Here is a 24,044-nt window from a genome sequence, read left to right as displayed (position 1 = left end):
TGCTCTGTTTCTTGATCTACACTTCAGAAAAGATCTGCTAGAGATGTGGATGTGAGATGCAAAATCCTAGCCAGGCATGATGGATGAGTAGCAACACCAAGTGTCAACTGCTTGAGGCACCAAGATGTCAATCAAAAATTAGGATGTCATATTGATCTACTAGATCTTTCTTCGACCCAGTCAGTTTAGTATATAGGACCCTCTAGGGTTCATATTATCTCCTAATTAAATCTATTTTTCCATTCTGTCCTCTAATTTTCATATTTTCTGTCTTATATTTATATTATTTTCCTATTGGACTTTTGTCAGCTTTAGAAATCTGAAATCCACCTCAATTTTTCTTCAAATTTTCTCCAAAATTGAAAAAATGATCTACTTTATAATTTTACAGTGCTACTAAAACTTAATCTGACACCGAGAAGGGCGGTAAACCATGCCTAATATAAAAGAAACTTCAACCCTATAACTTTTCCAACATTATTTACCCAGGCAAAATAAACACAAAAGGAAACATATTAAAATAAATGTAAATCCTTACTATGAAACTGGGGTTTGAAATTTTCTGATTGTTTGTTAATCATTTGGTTCCCTCACTTTGTTTTGCAAATGCAGCCACCAACTATATTTATTGTCCTTAAAATGATACATGGTATCATGTAAAAGAGAACTTTCTGATGTAGATGAAAATATTTGTAAGTAGAGATATGAACATATTTTAACTATTATGCCTTTGAATTTCACCTCTAATGTTAGAAATATTATTTTAACATACATGGCATAGCTTTCTTCAAAAGGATTTTGCTAAGACTAAAAAAAATAGGGATGCCTAGGTGGCTTAGAGGGTACAAAGAATTCTTTGGAATTCTGGGATCCAGTCTCACATCGGTCTCTCTGCAAGGAGCCTGCTTCTGCCTCTGCCTATGACTCTGTCTTCTCTCTGTGTCTCTCATGAATAAATAAATAAAATCTTTACTAAAAAAAAAAGACTAAAAACTGTATAAAATTAGAATTACTTTTATAACAGCTCACCTTTATTGTGACCTACTAGACATTCTTTTATTTTTTTATTTTATTTATTTATGATAGTCACACAGAAAGAGAGAGAGAGGCAGAGACACAGGCAGAGGGAGAAGCAGGCTCCATGCACTGGGAGCCCAACGTGGGACTCAATCCCAGGTCTCCAGGATCGCGCCCTGGGCCAAAGGCAGGCGCTAAACTGCTGCGCCACCCAGGGATCCCCAGACTTTCTTTTAAATACATACACTAAATTATTTAATTCTCACATACATAACATATTGAAATTTGAAGCATATAACAGTAAAAGAAAACAAAGAGAAAGTTAGTTTAGTCCTACACCATTATTTTGAAGTTGAGAAAATGGAGTCTAAGAAAGCTTAAATATTTCGCCCAAGGTCACTTGGCTGCTACTAGCAGAAGAGGAGCTACTAGATCATCCAGTATGCTTATTTTTTCCATAAGCAGGCTGCGTTTCTCTGAATATAAAAAAAAAATTAATTTGATTTCATCTAAAGATCATTATCCAGAATTGTATTACAATGCTTTGTCAATTACAATTATAGAATTTGCCACATATATAGGATAGAAATGTAATTTTATGGTGTGTATTACATTTAACATTTATTTAAATAATTCATTTAAAGAATTCTATCATGCATTTTTTTTTTTCAAGTAATGGTACAGATTCAGCAGCAAGAAGTGAAAACAGAGAGAATAGATTTATAAATTTAAACAAAAAAAGCATGTTACCTGAAATATTTCTGGGTGTCCTCAGTGATACAAATATTTCTTCCAATAATTCTTCAACATTTTTTTCCAGCTCCAAGAAAGACTTTATGAGTTGCGATAAGAATTTGAGTTTATCTAAGGAGAGGAAAAAGTTTCTTCTTTTCTGTGGGCATTCGGGAGTAACTGTGGAAAGAGATCAATACTATCATATTTGTACATTTTACTTGTTTTCTCAGTAAATATTGAAACAATCTATGTGATTCCATAAGCCATCAAAACTAATAAAATCAAAATCAACAATTAAACCAAAGTTGTTTTTTAAGAAATGCATATAAATCTCTTATGTGTCTTTTCTTTTGGGAAGCTGGAGAGAAACATTCTGTTTGATGCAAATATGCCAATTAAATAATTATATTGATTCTCAGAGTTATAAATAGGAATGTGATTTGTTTGTAAAATCATATCTTATATAGTTCTGTTCTTTAAAAAGCCTGGCATGACTTGAATCTAGTCATGAAGAAACATCAGGTAAACCCAAATTGACAGAAATTCTACACAATAGCTGGTCTGTACTCTAAAAGTACACAAAACACAAAGACCAGGAAATGTTTTAGCCAAAAGGAGTCTAAAAGACATGATAACTAAAGTTAACATGATTGGTATTTTACTTTATTTGATTATAAAGAACAATATTGGGTTAATTTGGTGAAATTTGAGTAAGGTCTACAATCTAATCTAATCTCTTATTTCATGATGATTAATTTTCTTTCTTTTTTAAAAAAATTTCTTTTTTTTTTTTAAGATTTTATTTATTTATTCATGAGAGACACACAGAGAGAGAAGCAGAGACATGGGCAGAGGGAGAAGCAGGCTCCATGCAGGGAGTCGGATGTGAGACTCAATCCCAGATCCTGGGATCACATCCTGAGCCAAAGGCAGAAGCTCAACCACTGAGCCACCCAGGTGTCCCTGATTATTAATTTTCTGATATGGATAACTATACTGTGGTTATGAAACAGAATGGTCTTGTTTTTAAGAAATACACACTGAAGTATATAAGGACAAATATATGTAATCTATTCTCAAGGGAAAACATGGTTTTCAGAGAAAGTGGATGCAAATGTGGAAGCATGCTAAAATATTAACATTTGAGGAATCTGAGTATTTTTTAAGTCTGAAATTAAAATAAAATTTTAAAAGAAAAAATGAAGAGACAAAGGATATGACTTTTTAAGACCTTAGAAGCATTCCTCTGATAGCATTAAAAAGAAGTAACTTAGTTGTTCAATCTAGACTACATAACTCATGAAATCATGGTTAAAAATAACTTTGGTCTAAATAATTGTCATATCAATTTCTTTCATGAGAACAAACCAAATTAAAATAAATAAAGGTTGATTTTTTTCCCTTTTATAATTAATGCTGTTTTCTCTTATAATTAAATCACACTACCACTTGAATATAGAAAAATACCTCTAATATATCTAAAATATCTCTAAAAATACTCTAAGCATATAAAAATTAAACTGCCCTCCCCAAATGGCACTTGGGACCAAGTTTTCAAGGATTTAAAGAATTCTTCCTTTATTATTGTCACTTCTTAAAACATGTATTTAAAGAACTATCCTGAGGCTTAAAGACAAATGGGAAAATTTGTAAACTCTTCTAAAGAAAGTGTAAAGTGCATTTGGTAAGAAAATACTGAGAATGCCAATTAAAAATAACATAAGGTCTGGTGATTCCAAGTGAAAAAACATTGCCTTCATCACATGGATTTAAAACGTAGGTTCCAAAAACAAACCAATTTAATGGGTGATTCACTTCACTCAGTCAAACTTTAAAAAGCTGGCATCAGACTTTTAACCATAGGATAGAGGTTTTTACTGAGGGCAAAAAATGTCATGGTACCTTTGCAGATGATTTGAGAGAGACCTGTCAGCCAATTTAAACTGGAATTTAGTCCTGTTCTTAAAGAGCAAAGCAAGGCACACACACACACACACACACACACACACACACACACACCCATGAGTACCTACAAAAACTATTTCATCTCTAAATTGATGTTAGACCCACATACATTAAACTCTATCTCTAAACAGCCCTGCTCACACCCATCATTCTTCCACAGGCATGCTAGAGAACACAAACATGTACAATCAGCATCTAACTAAGATTTTGCCATGAAAATCATGATCCAAAAATGAAAGAAAAGAGAATAAATATATTGTGAATCATTTAGCTGTTGCTCGATTATCAGTTTGCCTGTTGGATTTCTTTTAAGCTTTGTTCATGTGGTTGGAGGGACTGATTTAGCTTTCTAAATCTTAACCATGTCCCTTTGGAACTAAATTATTTATAAGCAACACTTTCAAGACTTTAAGAATTCTTCCTCATTCTTTAATAGTTAGCTAGAAATTAAGAAGGTTTCCTGCAGCTCTATTTTAATTAGAAGTACTGTATTTATAAAGTAAACAAAGAAGTACCCCTAGTCCCAAAAAAATCTTTAAGAGTCAAAACACTATAACCCGAGTGCTACTTGTTTAAAAATTATATAGGGTCTGAGGATTCTATATGAAGAGGTCTTACCTTCATGACCTGGATTTAGAAAAATCTTGTATTCCAGAAGTTAAACTTTAGTGAATGGTAAATCTATTTGCATCCAATGCATCTTTATAACTTAATAATGAAAGAGGACAGAATAATATGTATGACCTAAATCTAATCATTTTTGTTCCAAAGAAGCAATGATTATGGTAGTGGTCCATTAATTAGCAGTCCTTATTTCCTATTACTATTAGCTCAGTGTTCTCCCAAGGGCTACTGTGAAGGTTCTTAATTTATGGAAAAATAATTCTGTGATAAATTCATTTTGTGAAGGCCCAATTAAAGCAAAATTAAACACAAAGGATGAAATAGCATAGCTCAAACTTGTCTTATTTTCCCCACAGTATCTCATAGGACTAGAGTTCTAATCATCACATCTTAGGTCATAATTTCTATTTGCCTATACATACCTATTTTTCTGTTCCTTAGACTCTTCACTGTCAACCAAATTAGGAAAGGATTTCCCCTGTACATTTATTTTCACTCAATTAATCTTTCTTTCCTTCTTCTTTCACCATTCTGTTTGTTCCTCCCCTCCAACTCACCTTCCTAGAAGACCTTATCTGGATACAGTCTATTCACTTTCCCCTTAAACTAATCTGGCCTTTCTCTGTTCTTTCTTAAACACTATGCAAGTGTTTTGGACATACAGGCTTATACACAGGCAACTATGTTTAGCTGGCCATCAATCATTGGCATAAAATATGTGAAATAATGATTTTCACTCTATTACGGGATGAGCTCTATGGTTCTTAGAAAATACGAAATTCTCCTAAATCCTAATAATATTATAAATAAAAGTTAAATTGGCATTTTAGGGTAAGATTTTAATTTACCATCAACTAACAAAGAATAAGTCCATGTTGAGGGTATTTTTTTACTCCCCTATGTTATTTTAATAAAATTTTTTCTAAAACATAATATAAAATTCCTTGCTTTCTTAGTGTTTAGAACATAACTTAAAGTTTTCTTCATGACAGAGTTATGATAAAAGTTACTTTTTATGTGCTACACTGAAAAATGAATGTCTGTCCCTCATCAAAAGGCATATCCCAAACTTCATTTGAAAAGGATTCTATGGGGGGGGGGGGGGGCAAGATGGCGGAAGAGCAGGGTCTCCAAGTCACCTGTCCTCAACAAATTACCTAGAAAACCATCCAGTCATCCTGAAAATCTACGAATTCGGCCTGAGATTTAAAGAGAGACCAGCTGGAACGCTACAGTGAGAAGAGTTCGCGCTTCTATCAAGGTAGGAAGACGGGGAAAAAGAAATAAAGACACAAAAGGCCTCCAAGGGGGAGGGGCCCCGCGAGGAGCCGGGCTGAGGCCGGGGCGAGTGTCCCCAGGACAGGAGAGCCCCGTCCCGGAGGAGCAGGAGCTGCACCGACCTTCCCCGTGGAAAGGCCTCCCGGGGAATTGGAGCAGGATCCCCAGAAAGGCGGGGATGCCCTCGGGCTCCCTGGGACAGTAACAGAGGAACTGCGCCCCGGGAGATGCGCCGAGCTCCCTAAGGGCTGCAGCGCTCTGCGGGACCCGGAGCAGCTCGGAGGGGCTCGGGCGGCGGCTCCGCGGAGGGGGCTGCGGGGCTCCAGGAACAGCTCAGCGGCGGCGGCTCGGGCAGAGGAAGAAGCTCCGCGGAGGGGGCGGCGCGGCTCCGGGAACAGCTCGGAGGGGCTCGGGCGGCGGCTCCGCGGAGGGGGCTGCGGGGCTCCGGGAGCAGCTCAGGCTGCAGGTCGGGCGGAGGAAGAAGCTCCGCAGAGGGGGCGGCGCGGCTCCGGGAACAGCTCGGAGGGGCTCGGGCGGCGGCGCGAATCCAACAGCGCAGGCCCCGTAGCACAGGGCGCCGGGACACAGCCCAGGATCCGGCCTCCCCCCGGGACAGGCAGAGGCCGGGAGGGCCCAGGACAGCAAGGACGCTCCTGCCTGGAACTGAGCAGATCAGCGGCCCCGCCCGGGAGCCCCCAGGCCCTGCAGACGGAGAGCCCCGGAGCTACTGCGGGAGCTGACTCCAGGGTCCCAGAGCTGCCCCCGCCACTGTGGCCTCCTCCCGGGGTCTCACGGGGTAAACACCCCCCACTGAGCCCTGCACCAGGCAGGGGCAGAGCAGCTCCCCCAAGTGCTAACACCTGAGAATCAGCACAGCAGGCCCCTCCTCCAGAAGACCAGCGACACGGACCAGTTCCAAGGGAAGTCAAGGGACTTAAAGTATACAGAATCGGAAGATACTCCCCCGTGTTTTTTTTTTTTGTTTTTGTTTTTGTTTTGTTTTGTTTTGTGCTTTTTTTTCTCTCTCTTTCTTCTTGATTTCTGATTGCTTCCCCCACCCCCCCCTTTTTTTTTCTTTTTTCTCCTTTCTTTCTTTTTCCCCTTTTTTTTCTTCTTTCTCTTTTTTCTTTTTCTCTTTTCTTTCCTTCTCTCTCTTTTTCTCCGTTTCCCAAGACAACTTGTTTTTGGCCACTCTGCACTGAGCAAAATGAGTAGAAGGAAAACCTCACCTCAAAAAACAGAATCAGAAACAGCCCACTCTCCCACAGAGTTACAAAATATGGATTACAATTCAATGTCAGAAAGCCAATTCAGAAGCACTATTTTACAGCTACTGGTGGCTCTAGAAAAAACCATAAAGGACTCAAGAGACTTCATGACTGCAGAATTTAGATCCAATCAGGCAGAAATTAAAAATCAATTAAATGAGATGCAATCCAAGCTAGAAGTCCTAACGACGAGGCTTAACGAGGTGGAAGAACGAGTGAGTGACATAGAAGACAAGTTGATGGCAAAGAGGGAAACTGAGGAAAAAAGAGACAAGCAATTAAAAGATCATGAGGATAGATTAAGGGAAATAAATGACAGCCTGAGGAAGAAAAACCTACGTTTAATTGGGGTTCCTGAGGGCGCCGAAAGGGACAGAGGGCCAGAATATGTATTTGAACAAATCCTAGCTGAAAACTTTCCTAACCTGGGAAGGGAAACAGGCATTCAGATCAAGGAAATAGAGAGATCCCCCCCTAAAATCAACAAAAACCGTTCAACACCTGACATTTAATAGTGAAGCTTGCAAATTCCAAAGATAAGGAGAAGATCCTTAAAGCAGCAAGAGAAAAAAAGTCCCTGACTTTTATGGGGAGGAATATTAGGGTAACAGCAGACCTCTCCACAGAGACCTGGCAGGCCAGAAAGGGCTGGCAGGATATATTCAGGTTCCTAAATGAGAAGAACATGCAACCAAGAATACTTTACCCAGCAAGGCTTTCATTCAAAATGGAAGGAGAGATAAAGAGCTTCCAAGACAGGCAAGAACTGAAAGAGTATGTAACCTCCAAACCAGCTCTGCAAGAAATTTTAAGGGGGACTCTTAAAATTCCCCTTTAAGAAGAAGTTCAGTGGAACAATCCACAAAAACAAGGACTGAATAGATATGATGACACTAAACTCATATCTATCAATAGTAACTCTGAACGTGAATGGGCTTAATGACCCCATCAAAAGGCGCAGGGTTTCAGACTGGATAAAAAAGCAGGACCCATCTATTTGCTGTCTACAAGAGACTCATTTTAGACAGAAGGACACCTACAACCTGAAAATAAAAGGTTGGAGAACCATTTACCATTCAAATGGTCCTCAAAAGAAAGCAGGGGTTGCCATCCTTATATCAGATAAGTTAAAATTTACCCCAAAGACTATAGTGAGAGATGAAGAGGGACACTATCTCATACTCAAAGGATCTATCCAACAAGAGGACTTAACAATCCTCAATATATATGCCCCGAATGTGGGAGCTGCCAAATATTTAAACCAATTAATAACCAAACTCAAGAAATACCTTGATAATAATACACTTATACTTGGTGACTTCAATCTAGCTCTTTCTACCCTGGATAGGTCTTCTAAGCACAACATCTCCAAAGAAACGAGAGCTTTAAATGATACACTGGACCAGATGGATTTCACAGATATCTACAGAACTTTACATCCAAACTCAACTGAATACACATTCTTCTCAAGTGCACATGGAACTTTCTCCAGGATAGACCACATACTGGGTCACAAATCGGGTCTGAACCGATACCAAAAGATCGGGATAGTCCCCTGTATATTCTCAGACCATAATGCCTTGAAATTAGAACTTAATCACAACAAGAAGTATGGAAGGACCACAAACACGTGGAGGTTAAGGACCATCCTGCTAAAAGATGAAAAGGTCAACCAGGAAATTAAGGAAGAATTAAAAAGATTCATGGAAACTAATGAGAATGAAGATACAACCGTTCAAAATCTTTGGGATGCAGCAAAAGCAGTCCTGAGGGGGAAATACATCGCAATACAAGCATCCATTCAAAAACTGGAAAGATCTCAAATTCAAAAGCTCACCTTACACATAAAGGAACTAGAGAAAAAGCAACAAATAGACCCCACCCCCGCAGGAGAAGACAGTTAATTAAAATTCGAGCAGAACTAAATGATATCCAGACCAAAAGAACTGTGGAACAGATCAACAGAACCAGGAGTTGGTTCTTTGAAAGAATTAATAAGATAGATAAACCATTAGCCAACCTTATTAAAAAGAAGAGAGAGAAGACTCAACTTAATAAAACAATGAATGAGAAAGGAGATATCACTACCAACACCAAGAAATACAAACGATTTTAAAAACATATTATGAACAGCTGTACGCCAATAAATTAGGAAATCTAGAAGAAATTGATGCATTCCTGGAAAGCCACAAACTACCAAAACTGGAGCAGGAAGAAATAGAAAACCTGAACAGGCCAATAACCAGGGAAGAAATTGAAGCAGTCATCAAAAACCTCCCAAGACACAAGAGTCCAGGGCCAGATGGCTTCCCAGGGGAATTCTATCAAACGTTTAAAGAAGAAATCATACCTATTCTACTAAAGCTGTTTGGAAAGATAGAAAGAGATGGAGTACTTCCAAATTCGTTCTATGAGGCCAGCATCACCTTAATTCCGAAACCAGACAAAGACCCCACCAAAAAGGAGAATTACAGACCAATATCCCTGATGAACATGGATGCAAAAATTCTCAACAAGATACTAGCCAATAGGATCCAACAACACATTAAGAAAATATTCACCATGACCAAGTAGGATTTATCCCTGGGACACAAGGCTGGTTCAACACTCGTAAAACCATCAATGTGATTCATCATATCAGCAAGAGAAAAACCAAGAACCATATGATACTCTCATTAGATGCAGAGAAAGCATTTGACAAAATACAGCATCCATTCCTGATCAAAACCCTTCAGAGTGTTGGGATAGAGGGAACTTTCCTCGACATCTTAAAAGCCATCTACGAAAAGCCCACAGCAAATATCATTCTCAGTGGGGAAGCACTGGGAGCCTTTCCCCTAAGATCAGGAACAAGACAGGGATGTCCACTCTCACCACTGCTGTTCAACATAGTTCTGGAAGTCCTCGCCTCAGCAATCAGACAACAAAAAGACATTAAAGGCATTCAAATTGGCAAAGAAGAAGTCAAACTCTCCCTCTTCGCCGATGACATGATACTCTACATAGAAAACCCAAAAGCCTCCACCCCAAGATTGCTAGAACTCATACAGCAATTTGGTAGCGTGGCAGGATACAAAATCAATGCCCAGAAATCAATGGCATTTCTATACACTAACAATGAGACTGAAGAAAGAGAAATTAAGGAGTCCATCCCATTTACAATTGCACCCAAAAGCATAAGATACCTAGGAATAAACCTAACCAAAGAGGTAAAAGATCTATACCCTAAAAACTATAGAACACTTCTGAAAGAAATTGAGGAAGACACAAAGAGATGGAAAAAGATTCCATGCTCATGGATTGGCAGAATTAATATTGTAAAAATGTCAATGTTACCCAGGGCAATTTACACGTTTAATGCAATCCCTATCAAAAAACCATGGACTTTCTTCAGAGAGTTAGAACAAATTATTTTAAGATTTGTGTGGAATCAGAAAAGACCCCGAATAGCCAGGGGAATTTTAAAAAAGAAAACCATAGCTGGGGGCATCACAATGCCAGATTTCAGGTTGTACTACAAAGCTGTGGTCATCAAGACAGTGTGGTACTGGCACAAAAACAGACACATAGATCAATGGAACAGAATAGAGAACCCAGAAGTGGACCCTGAAATGTACGGTCATCTAATATTCGATAAAGGAGGAAAGACTATCCATTGGAAGAAAGACAGTCTCTTCAATAAATGGTGCTGGGAAAATTGGACATCCACATGCAGAAGAATGAAACTGGACCACTCTCTTTCACCATACACAAAGATAAACTCAAAATGGATGAGAGACCTAAATGTGAGACAAGATTCCATCAAAATCCTAGAGGAGAACACAGGCAACACCCTTTTTGAACTTGGCCACAGTAACTTCTTGCAAGATACATCCACAAAGGCAAAAGAAACAAAAGCAAAAATGAACTATTGGGACTTCATCAAGATAAGAAGCTTTTGCACAGCAAAGGATACAGTCAACAAAACTAAAAGACAACCTACAGAATGGGAGAAGATATTTGCAAATGACATATCAGATAAAGGGCTAGTTTCCAAAATCTATAAAGAACTTATTAAACTCAACACCAAAGAAACAAACAATCCAATCATGAAATGGGCAAAAGACATGAAGAGAAATCTCACAGAGGAAGACATGGACATGGCCAACATGCACATGAGAAAATGCTCTGCATCACTTGCCATCAGGGAAATACAAATCAAAACCACAATGAGATACCACCTCACACCAGTGAGAATGGGGAAAATTAACAAGGCAGGAAACAACAAATGTTGGAGAGGATGCGGAGAAAAGGGAACCCTCTTACACTGTTGGTGGGAATGTGAACTGGTGCAGCCACTCTGGAAAACTGTGTGGAGGTTCCTCAAAGAGTTAAAAATAGACCTGCCCTACGACCCAGCAATTGCACTGTTGGGGATTTACCCCAAAGATTCAGATGCAATGAAACGTCGGGACACCTGCACCCCGATGTTTCTATCAGCAATGGCCACAATAGCCAAACTGTGGAAGGAGCCTCGGTGTCCATCGAAAGATGAATGGATAAAGAAGATGTGGTTTATGTATACAATGGAATATTACTCAGCAATTAGAAACGACAAATACCCACCATTTGCTTCAACGTGGATGGAACTGGAGGGTATTATGCTGAGTGAAATAAGTCAATCGGAGAAGGACAAACAGTGTATGTTCTCATTCATTTGGGGAATATGAATAATAGTGAAAGGGAATATAAAGGAAGGGAAAAGAAATGTTGGGAAATATCAGGAAGGGAGACAGAACATAAAGACTCCTAACTCGGGGAAACGAACTAGGGGTGGTGGAAGGGGAGGAGGGCGGGTGTTGGAGGGGAATGGGTGACGGGCACTGAGGTGGACCCTTGATGGGATGAGCACTGGGTGTTTTTCTGTATGTTGGTAAATTGAACACCAATAAAAATTAATTTAAAAAAAAATAAAAATAAAAATAATCATAAAAAAAAAAAAGAAAAAAAGAAAAGGATTCTATGATCAAATAGGTTTAGGAATCACTACATACTAAATGCTAAAGTGGCTCACAATGTAAATTAGAATGTTAAACACTTTAATTTTATAACAATGTAAATTAAAAAAAATGTTTCTCAAACTTTTTTGACCAATGAACACCAGTTTACCAACAAATCTATTAACTTTTTGGGATTTTTCTCAAACAGCAATGCCGTTGAGGGCACACTGCTCTAGACCACAGCACTCCTTGAGAACTGTCTACCCTGTAGTCTTTCCTCCCATTTTAGATCTCTAGTGGAGAGTTCTTGTTGCTATTTGACTGATTTTACCAGTGTATGCTTTCACTTGTAAACTATGCTCCTGACAGCATCATAGTATTCTGCAGACCTCTTTGAGAAACTAATCAAAGCCTCCTAAATCCCTATAATTAACCCTCTTATTGAAAAACAACAAAAAGCACCTACAAAAACACAGTTTCAGGGATAAACAGAACTATCCGAAGTCCATTGTGGCTCTCATAGGGCTCTGTGGTCCAGGAACTCCTGATTTGTTAAAAATGCTTAACCCTTGGCCATCACCAAGTGCCTTTTAAGCAAGTGACAGAGCTTAGAAAATACGAAATTCTCCTAAATCCTAATAATATTATAAATAAAAGTTAAATTGGCATTTTAGGGTAAGATTTTAATTTACCATCAACTAACAAAGAATAAGTCCGTATTGAGGGTATTTTTTTACTCCCCTATGTTATTTTAATAAAATTTTTTCTAAAACATAATATAAAATTCCTTGCTTTTTTTCCTTGCCCCAACTCAGTTTTCTGCCCATTGGAGTTTGAGACCACTGCTTGAGGGGGCCATGAATTCTAGCTAAAAATTTTTATGGCAGAAAATTACTCTCTAGTCATCAGAAAATCTGGGGATTTTGGTCTTAGCAAGTCAACCAAAGAGGTGCTATTATGTAAAACATCAGTAACTTAAAAAACAAATGTTCCCTTTTTTTCTGATTCCTGATTTTTAAAAAATTCTGGAGGGAATATGGAACAATTGTAGGAAATTTCTAAGAGCATATCTTACACATTTGCTCAGGCAAAAGAACTGCTCCTAGGAAAACACTCAAAGAAAAGTTGTAGTTTTATAGGTTCTTTCATCACAAATGTGAAAAGATTTCCATGAGGCCAGAGATTATTTCCAGTGTATTCATCATAGTTTGTCAAGAATACAGTATAATTTCTTACACGGAGTGGACACTATATAAAAAAAAAAAAAACTGGTTAAAGAAATAAATGTATAAAATACCACAGGTCCTAGGAATATCTAGGTTTGACTTAGAACAATGAAAGATTTTATACCTATTCCTGAAATGCATTTTCAAAACAATAAATATAGATCTAAGCCTGGGAATAAAGAAACAAATATATATTTAAATAAATACAGTATTATATAACACTCTTTTCAGTATTTAGTTAGACAAAAGAAATTTGGAGATTATTTCTAAAATAGAAAATGTGTGCAAAAAAATATAAAATCAATTTTAAGCTAGGAACTTGATAGAGCATATTGATACAAATGACTCTAAAATAGATTTTTTGTGTGTGTTTTAAAAAAATTTACAGCATACTTCAGGTAACATTATGTGTCAACTACATTCAAGTTTTTTAAAAAAGAGTATACTTTAGAAAAATATTATATGATGAAATAATAGTCACAGATATTCATAGAACTATTGTTCTAAAATTAAATGAAACCCTTTCTCTTCTCTCTCCAAATATATATGTATATATAGATATATCTCATAATATACATCCATATGGATGTATCACTCATAAAGAATATAGACTATAGGCTCTACACTGAAAGGTGTTTTGCATCTCATGACTAATAGTCATAATATTAATTCCATTCTCTTGTAGCAAAATTAGGGACATTGAAAATAAATCTTGAGGGACATTAGGGCTCCTCACATTTGATCCACAACAAAGCAGTATTTGGAGTAATTATCAAAGTCCAGCTAAATCAGACAAACCATAAAAGTACAGGTAGTTGCTGAAAGCACACGTATTAGTTTTCAGAACCATTAGCAACAGAATTCTTGTTAATAATAGCATTAAGATACAGGAGAAAATGAGAAGCTCGAAAATCAGATAATCTGAAGCTGGTGGATCAGTATAATAGGATAAAAGAAACACATTTCAGTTTTCCCAAGAAAAATGAACACTAGCCACTCTATTATTGTCTGTAAATGGATCCATTTTCAGTGAGGAAGTTTTCTTGGTGCCACCAGAAAAATGATGTAAAAAAGAGGTAATGCACAAAAGCTACTGGAAGTCTCATTATTCCAGATGAAGTTCATGACACAATCCAAATGGAATATATTTCTTCCAGTAAAGAAAACTTGTTAACAATATTACAATAAGAAGTCAGCAGGGACCACAGAGGAACAAATAATAAGCAGTACTTTTTCCAGTACCCAAGTTACTTCCCCAAAGCTGATGGGACTTTGGAGCAAACTGTTATTCCAGAGGCCAGAATGAGTGAGGTGCCTCCTTGAGTGCCAGCTTCCACGAAGCCACATTGAAGAGGAAGGAACAGAATGCAAACACTATGTCCCCAAGTGTATAAAAAATCTTGTCACATTAGCCTAATAAGTACATGGAAAATCGGAGGCAACATTACAGGCACTTCTTTTTGTCATATTAAAGAAGAAATTAAAGCTGTTTTCCCCTTTCTCTTCAGAGTTTCATAAAACTATGAAAACAGGATTCCTACCTTAGTTTTCAAAACTGAATTTATTATTTCTTATCTCTTGTCAGGAAGCTTCCATATGTGGGACCCAAAACAGACAGGGTTAAAACTATAAACTGAGAAATAATGAAACTGAAAATAATGAGTGACGGAATAAATTACTGGAAGGATGAAGTGTTTAACTTTGGAGTGAAATGCAGCCCAACACAAGCTGAGTGTGTGAAAATTTAGACACCCCGCAGATAAGTGTCAGGACCCTCTTCTATATGGTGAGACAATAGAGAAGGAACTTGAGGGAAAGCTGAACCTCATAAAGGTTCATGAATCTGGGGTACCTGACTGCTTCGGTTGGTAGAGCATGCGATTCTTGATCTTGGGGGTGTAAGTTCGAGCCTCATGTTGGGTTTAGAAATTAAATATATTTTTTTAAAGATTTATTTATTTATTTGAGAGAGCACACCCCTCACACAAGCAGAGGGGCAGAGGGAGAGGGAGAAATAGGCTCCCTGTTGAGCAGGGAGCCCAATGTGGGGCTCAATCCCAGGACCTTGGGATCATGACCTGAGTGAGCCAAAGGCAGATGGTTAATGGGTTGAGCCACCGAGATACCGCAAAATTACTTAGAATCTTTAAAAAATTCTTGTAGGGGTTAATGAATCTGAATTTGAAATCAGAAAACATTTAACTCTTAGAAACTAGAAGTTGGACTACTCTGTGTCTCTTTGTCTTTCCCTACTTCCATATCCCCCCAGCCCCATGTTATATTTTATGGAATACTGTTTCTGGTACCACAGAAGCACAAGAAGTGAAAGCATGGAGTAGCTAACATGTGGAATTATACGCCATGTGACCTGGCTTCAAATCTTGACACTACTTCCTACCAGCAATGTGACTTTGGACAGTTACTTAGTCTATGACTCAATAGTGCATGAGGTTTTACTGAGTTAACATAGTAGAGCAGTAACTGAGAGGGAATAAGTGCTGTAAAAATGTTGGATATTATTACCATCTCCTCTGAGAAGCCTGCCCTTGGATCCTAGGCCAACTTAGCTTCCTCTTCGACATGCTCCTTCCTATTTCACCTCACATATAGCTTCATTTTAGCACTTACTGTGTAATTATAAGTTTAAACTGGGAGATGTGTCTGTGAATCTCCTAAAGGTTGAGAATCTTTCTCCCCATTACTGCATTCCCACTACTCATCAGAGTGTCTATATGAATGAATGATTTCAAAAAGATACATAATGTTGAATGTCAGAGACAAAACCAACTGCTTTTAACTCATTTTATTTGGCTTTATCTCCCTTTCCTAAACATGTTTCTTTAGTAAATTACTAATGTTAAAAGAGTTTAACATTAATTACTATATGCCAATGGGAACAGGAAATATTTTGGGGAGAAAGAACAATAAGCATATCAAGAGATCTTGTTTTACTATAAACCACTTTAAATATTTTTAAATATTTTATTTTAAATATTACTATTTTAAATATTGTTTAATGGACTCAACCATCTCTAAGCTTAAACACTCACAAAGTTGTGTGATAGACCACTCCAAGACCTGCCACTGCTCCTTTGCTCCATGTTCACAGAAACAATGTTTTGAATATAGCTCTGGGAGATTTCCAGATCCTTTGAGGCCTTAGGGTTCTACTGATCAGATTGAGGCCCTCTGCCTTGGTCTGTTTGACTTCATGAGAAGTAGGTCCATAGGTCTCCTTTCCACTATAGAGACCCACAACCCCTAGTAATTCTACTTCCCTTTGCAAGCAGGACAAGTCTAGTCCAGCTTCTACCTTATAATCTCCTCTTCAAACTGGCTATATGATAAAATAAAAGGTCTCCACATTAACACAGATGACTAACTCTCTCGCCTGCTACAACACAGGCTCTGGGTAAGTTGGGGAGATAAGCTGAAGAATAACTACCACCCCATCCTCTCAGGAACTTAAAAAAAACACACAGATCAGTACTAACGGAGCACTGTGTTGACAGTCATATATGACAACCAAAACATTCTGTTATAAAAGACTGAGTCTCATATACTTCATCAGCATTTTTTAAAAGATTTTTATTTATTTACTTTTTTGAGACAGAGAGACACAGAGAGAGACAGAGAGAGAGAGCACAAGCAGGGGACTCAAGGGGCAGAGGGAGAGGGAGTAGCAGACTCCTGGCTGAGCAGGGAGCCCAACCCAGGGCTCAATCCCAGGACTCTGGGATTATGACCTCCACTTAATCGAACGAGCCACAGAGGTGCCCCCTTCTGCATTTTAAAAATCTTTCTTTGATTGTTTTAGGCCAAGATAGTTGTCATACTTAATTTTGCCTCCATTGACAGGATCAGTATTCCTGATCTAAAGGTAAGTAGACAGGGGCGCCCGGGCGGTATAGTGGGTTAAGCATCTGACTCTTGGTTTCAGCTCAGGTTAATGATCTTAGGGTCATGAGATTGAGTGCTGTATTGGGCTCTGAGTTCAGTGTGGAGTCTGCTTGAGATTCTCTCCCTCTCCATCTGCTCCTTCTGCTCTCTCATGCTCTCTCTTAAATAAATAAATAAATAAATAAATAAATAAATAAATAAATAAATAAATAAATAAATAATAAAGGCAGATAGACATATGGACAGAGAGATTTGCTGCATCTGAAATAAATCTTATGACCCAGCAAGAGCCTCCACATGACAGGGAGGCTTGCTGTTCCCTTTGGAGGGGCCCACACAACAAATATCTCCTTGCTTCATGTAGAAAGAAAAACCTAACTGACACAAGAGGATGGAGTCACATTAAACCTATTCTTCTGGGTCAATGAGAAAAACTGAAAAGAAACTGCTTCTATGATTACCCTTTACAATTCCCAGGCCAACACTGGCTCCACTGGATGTTACCGAAACGTACTGCTAAATGATAACAAATTCTCCCACACTCCATTCCATCTTCTCTGGCAAAAGCTGGCAGTATTACATTAACGAGGGATCGGACTTCTTGCTCATTTGCCAAGGGTATAATGCTTGTAGCCCTCTCCGATTTTCTACCTTTCTTATTTTGTTTTTTTGACTGAGAACATGAGAGAGAATATCCAACTCTTGATGTGGCCACTATTAGTTAAAGATGCTAATCAAAGAATGGCTTACATTTGAATCCAGCCAAAATTGAGAACTGTACCCAGTGCAAATTTCTGAATATTTTCTCAGCTGACTTCTGTTTTATGCTGGTTAAACTCCCAGTTATACTTAGATAATGCTGACTCTTTCAGGGAACATCTTAATAAAAAGACATTTCTAGTGTAATGAAATGAGGTTTAAATTCTAAGGACTGTATGCTCAACGGCACATTATTAATGAAGTATCTTCCTAATATCCCTTTCTTAGCCTGAAATTTTGCTGAAGTTCAGTTAATTATATCTCTTATCATATGTGTTACTTTCTATTATCATGGCCAAAAATTAACCAATAGAAAAAACTTAAACTAAATTAATAATTCATTTTTACTATAGTCTAAGGTTGTATCTGAGAATTGATATTTCATTTTTAAAGGAATATACCATGACAGAGATGTTACATTATTGGCTCTTAATATAACATGTTAGAAATTAATTTTAAAAATTTAACACTGGAATAAAAATAATGCCATCATCAAAAAGATGGATTTAAGTTAAGACACCTGCTGAGCATGTGTGCTTCCTAATATATTTTCTAATTAAATCCTAACCTTTCAAAAGAGATTGAACGTTTTCCCTCTTTTATACTAAAAAATAAAGAGTAAGATTTTCTTCACACTTTCTGTCAGGTAGGCAAATTATAATGCCTATGAATGTATGTTAAAATTAATATGAAAAGAGATAGCCATGGTGATAAGAGCAATCTCTCATACCAACCCCAGGAAGTTGTAGTCATGAGCTCATTATTCTCACAGAGTAGGGCAGGCCTTAGACTTTGGGAAGCCATTTCCCAGGCATGACAGCACCTCATACAGCAAATTTTATGGTTAATTTTACCTTTTTAGCTGCCTTCCTCACTGAAGAAATAGTTATTCAGACATAAAGGCAAAGTCCTATTTCTTTCAAACTTCCAATTGGACTTTGGAGAATCTTGGTGGCAGATACCACTTTTTAGTCTTCCCTCAAGACCTATGAACTACAAAAGCCATGTTTAAGTGGGTTTCACTTGCTAATTTGACCAAATATTTGCCTTGTGCCTACAATGCTCAAGGCACTATGTAGGGCAGCCCGGGTGGTGCAGTGATTTAACGCTGCCTTTGGCCCAGGCGTCCTGGAGACCCAGGATGGAGTCCACATCGGGCCCTTTGCATGGAGCCTGCTTCTCCCTCTGCCTGTCTCTGCCTCTCCCTCTCTCTCTCTCTCTCTCTATCTCTCTCTCTCTCCTGTATATTCTCATGAATAAATAAATAAAAATCTTAAAAAAAAAAAAGGCACTATGTAACTCACGACTTGTGGTGACTAATACCACAGGAACAGAGGGAGGTCCAAAAGCAAGATGGGGGTGACTAACATGGGTCATGCCTCACACTGTCACCATCAGCTCCTGTGCCCCCCACCCCTGTCTCTCCAGAGTGAACTCATTTCCCTTTATTTAAATTCAGGCATGAAGAAAAGCATTAGGTTTAATATATAAGAAAAAGAGCTAAGAAAAATCCATGGATAAAAAACTCATTGAAGAAATGATCAGGAGTTGATGATCATCCTGTTTTGATCTAGATGGTTAATACTGGGCTCAGTTGTTCTGTTAGGATTTGTTTCATGGGAATATTTTTTAATTGAAAAAAAAAACATGAAAATTACACAACTAGATTGTTTTCTTGAATATACAAACAGATCTTAAATGTATTTGATTTTGACATTTAAAACATAAAATTGTTCAATAAACACAATATTGTAGAATTAAATTTTGGGTCCAGGTTTACTGGCGGCTGAGTTGTGATGAAGGAAGGCAGACAAGAGTATTTGGAAAGAAAGAAAGGCAGTAAGATACTGGCAGGTGCAGTGCCCTCCAACAGTGGCTGGTGCATTACAGTCTGTAAACTAATTTGGCCCTTAGCCTATCTTGGTATGGTCTGTGAGCTTAGCTGGCTTTTTCTTTTAAAATGGATGAGGGAAAAGTCAAAAGGAGAGTATTTAATGATATGTGAAAATTATATGAAATTCAACTTTCAGTATACACAAAGTTTTGTTGGAACAAGGCCATGCTGATTCATTTATTGTCTATGTCTTCCTGTGCTATAACACCGAGCTGAGTAGTGAAGACACAGACTGTACGGCTTGCAAAGCCTAAAATATTAATTCTTTATCCCTCACAGAAAGGGATGACCTCAGCTCTAAAGAAGTAGAAAGAATGTGAAAGAGTTATGGTCACAGACAAGCTGGCACACAAAGGTAGAAACCATGGTTAGAAAGGAACAGGCAAGATGAAAATGGTCTTCTAGGTGGTTTCTTTATACCCTTCTCCCTATTCAGGTAATCTTAACCTAATACTCAACAAGGTCTATTTCTTCAGCGCTTTCCTCAAGTTACTTTTCTGCTCTAAAACCTTTTTTTAAAAAAAGATTTTATTTATTCATTCATGAGAGACAGGGGGGGGGGGGAGGGAGAGGCAGAGACACAGAGAGAGAAGCAGGCTCCATGCCAGAAGCCCAATGCGGGACTTGATCCCAAGTCTCCAGGATCACGCCTTGGGCGGAAGGCAGGCGCTAACCACTGAGAAACCCAGGGATCCCTCTGCTCTAAAGCCTTTAACAAAAACCATATATAATTTAAATACCAATGACTGTTTTTCAAGACTCTGTAGCCTGTTATCATGCTACATATCTCATCATCCATTCATTCATTCAGTCCACCATTTATTTGGCATCTTAATTTTCATCTGCTCAGCATTCTTTCCCCCCTTTTTAACAAGCTGATGATTCCTTGGCCAATCAGAGGTTTTCCCTGAGACTTTTTGAACTGAAGCACCATGGAAACTTTTAGGATGTAAGCAAGAAGTTCCTAGGGTGCACTTTAATGACTGGAGACACTGGGCTGAAAACAAAGTCACCATGTGGGGGAGAAACCAAGACAATAGATGATGAAATATGCTAGAAAGCTAAATTCCAGCTGCCCCAGTTTCCAGAAATCCTCCAATTCCTATCTTTCCAAAGTTTTACCTCTCTCTTCTCTTGTGTGAACTATCACATTCTTTTCAAATAAATTCTTCTTCTTCTTCTTTTTTTTTTTTTTTTTTTGCATAAGAAACAGAGATGAGGGGGTGCCTGGGCAGCACAGTTGGCTGTCTGACTCTTGGTTTTGGCTCGGGTCACCATCTCAGGATTGAGAGATGGATCCCCTCATTGGGCTCCCTGCTCAGTGGGGAGTCTACTTAAGACTCTCCTCCCTCTGCCCTACCATTCCCCATCTCTCAAATAAATAATTAAATCTTAAAAATAAAAAAGCAGCAGAGATGAGGACTGGAAGCACAAAGCTGTCACCTGCAAGTTCAGAGTCCTGGCTAATGCCTTCATCAATTATATATAGAATATCTCCTATGTGCCAGTTTCAGTTCTCTTCACTGTCTCCAACAGTAACCTGTACTGTACTGTCTTTTTCTCTTTGTCTGCCCTATACAAGGTCTACTCATTCTTCAAGGCCAAATTCAATTCCATATTCTTCATGAAGTTTTTCTAGCTTGCTCTCCCTTACAGTAAAACGTCCCTTTCATGAATTCCTAATGTACTTAAAGACTTCGACAAATTAGTTGGTAATTAATTTAATTTGGTATTACATGCTTTTTTTCTCTCATATGGCTTTGTGGGTTAGTCTTTTTCAGCCCTAGATTTGAAAGTACTTGAAGACACCAAATAAAATTAGACTTTAAATTGATTTCAAACATCAGAAAAATTTGCCTCAAGGAAAGTAGTTATTCTCCAGAGAAATATTATTAGTTGCTTGAGAGTTGAGCTGGGGGTGTGAGTGGGTGGTAGAGAATAAGGCATCTTATCGGAACTCTTGGGATTGAGTGATAAGATGGGAGAAGCCATAAGACCCGAGAAACCAGGTCCAGATTTCCCTACTGTTGTGCATTCCAAAAAGCCCCTCTACTCTATATATAAACCCTAATGTGCATTATAGGAAAGCACCAGAAAATGAACTCTGTTAACTCTTCCTGCTTCTCCAGATCCTGTCAACCTTGCAACCAACACAGTTCCATTTCATCTTCATCACCCTGGACAGCAGAAGGGACCCCTTCCTGCTGGAATCGCTTCCTCAGAACTCGGCAACTGTTTGTCTGCATACTTCTCACAGCAGCTTCTCACATATTCATATTTTATTTCTCAATCTAGATAGGAAGTACGGGTCTTATGCTTTTTGGAATCCCCATTAATCCTAGCACAATATTTAAAAAATATTGTAGGGGCTCAATTAATAAGTTGATAAGTTGGCTACTACATTATACCTCCAAATGCTGATTTATTTCAAGAAAACGATGCAGTAAAAAAATATTCATTGAACTCCTATTGTGTATTAGGCAATAGACTGGGTGTTAGGGAAAATAAATAATACTTGCCCTTGAGGTGCTCAGAGTCCATATGGGGAGACAGACCCCTAATTAGATATTTTAATAGAATATGCTAAGAGCTTTGAGAAAAGCATACGGAGATGCTGTGGGAGCATGGATTAGGGGATCTAGCTCACAGAAAGCATCCCAGAAGAAATGACACATGAGCTGTCATAAAGGATCGATGGGAATTAGGCAAAGAAGGGAGGAAGAGAGTAAGGAGGTGAGAGCCATCACAGCACGAGCAAGGGCTTCAGTCAGTTCCACATTACTAGAGAGTGAAAAATATGTGTGCAGAGGCATGAGACGAGGCTCTTCTTAGGCAGGTCCTAGGTCAGGGAAGGCTTTTCTAATACTGAGTGTAGCTGGGGCTTTATGCAGTAATGAGAAGCCCCTGAATAGCCTTAAACAGGAGAGTGGCATGTGCTTGTTAGGTGTTCTAGAAGAATACATAAGTAAGGGTAAGGAATTCAATAATAATAATAATAATAATAAATAATAAACTATTATACAAATCCAAATGAAAGATGATAAAGACCTATCTTAGGCCTTGATGGCAAGAAGGGAGAGGAAATAGACTTGAAAACATTTAGGTGGTGTGGCAAAATAAACAATCTTGGTGATTCTTTGGATGAAAGGGAGGTAAGCAGAAGGGGAAAATGAGTAACAGTTTCTGATTGAGCAATTATTAGTGACATTAACTTGGGTTGAGGGGAGAGGTTCAGGGATCAGGGCAATGAAGAGGAGTTCTGTTTTATCCATGCTGTGTTTGGAGTGTCTGTGGAATGTCCCAGGGACCAGATGAGCAGGCATTTAGCTCCAGAAATGCACAAGCTCCAGGGTGGGATCAGTGTAGACCCACATCAGGTAGTCATTCAAACAGTGACAGCTGGAGTCAAAAGGATAAACAGTGCAGTGAAACGCCGGGACACCTGCACCCCGATGTTTATAGCAGCAATGTCCACTATAGCCAAACTGTGGGAGGAGCCTCGGTGTCCATCGAAAGATGAATGGATAAAGAAGATGTGGTCTATGTATCCAATGGAATATTCCTCAGCCATTAGAAACGACAAATACCCACCATTTGCTTCAATGTGGATGGAACTGGAGGGTATTATGCTGAGTGAAATAAGTCAATTGAAAAAGGACAAACATTATATGGTCTTATTCATTTGGGGAATATAAAAATTAGTGAAAGGGAATAAAGGGAAAAGAGAGAAAATGAGTGAAAATATCAGTGAGGGTAACAAAACATGAGAGACACCTAACTCTGAGAAATGAACAAGGGGTAGTGGAAAGGGAGGTGGGCGGGGGGTTGCGGTGACTGGGTGATGGGCACTGAGGGGGGCACTTGGCGGGATGAGCACTGGGTGTTACACTAAATGTTGGCAAATTGAACTCCAATAAAAAATTTAAAAAAAAAATAATAAACAAGAGAGAAGCAACATGCACCTATTATTTTGTCTTATTTCATTATTGTTTATTATGAAATTGAAAAAAGTTAATATAGCACTTCCAGAGAATATCATATGAAAGATTCTAAAGATAAAATATTCAATGAGAAATTGACAAAAACAACAAATAAGCAGTTCTTTGTCATACACAGGTATTTAGAAACACCATATTAATGTAGGACAAGTCTTCTCTTCAGTTTAATGCAATGTATGCACATATGTATATGTTTTAAATAATGGTAACAAAGTGCTTAGTTTTGCCAAACACTATGCATGATATCTATATTAATACTTAGATACTATAAGTTTTTTAAATAAGATTTTATTTATTTGAGAGACAGCACAAGCAGGGGGAAGGATAGAGGGAGAGGGAGGAGCAGGCTCCCCACTGAGCAAGGAGCCTGTGGGGGTGGGGGTGGGGCTCCATCCCATGAC

The 24,044-nt window shown here is 38.3% G+C and overlaps 1 protein-coding gene across 10 annotated transcripts in view; it reads right to left on the bottom strand.

The window, feature by feature from the left end:
- Window positions 1-24,044, bottom strand: part of KIAA0825 (KIAA0825 ortholog) — a 388,584-nt gene that overhangs the window by 278,115 nt on the left and 86,425 nt on the right. For all 10 annotated transcript variants that reach the window (XM_072736775.1, XM_072736778.1, XM_025992891.2 and 7 more), the window contains one exon: window positions 1,768-1,929. In XM_072736775.1, the coding sequence (XP_072592876.1) occupies window positions 1,768-1,929 (162 nt within the window). The remainder of the gene's footprint in view (window positions 1-1,767; window positions 1,930-24,044) is intronic.

Source organism: Vulpes vulpes, chromosome 14 (assembly GCF_048418805.1).
Source record: "Vulpes vulpes isolate BD-2025 chromosome 14, VulVul3, whole genome shotgun sequence".
Taxonomy (NCBI): Eukaryota; Metazoa; Chordata; class Mammalia; order Carnivora; family Canidae; genus Vulpes; species Vulpes vulpes.
This window is presented reverse-complemented; position numbering and strand designations above follow the sequence as displayed.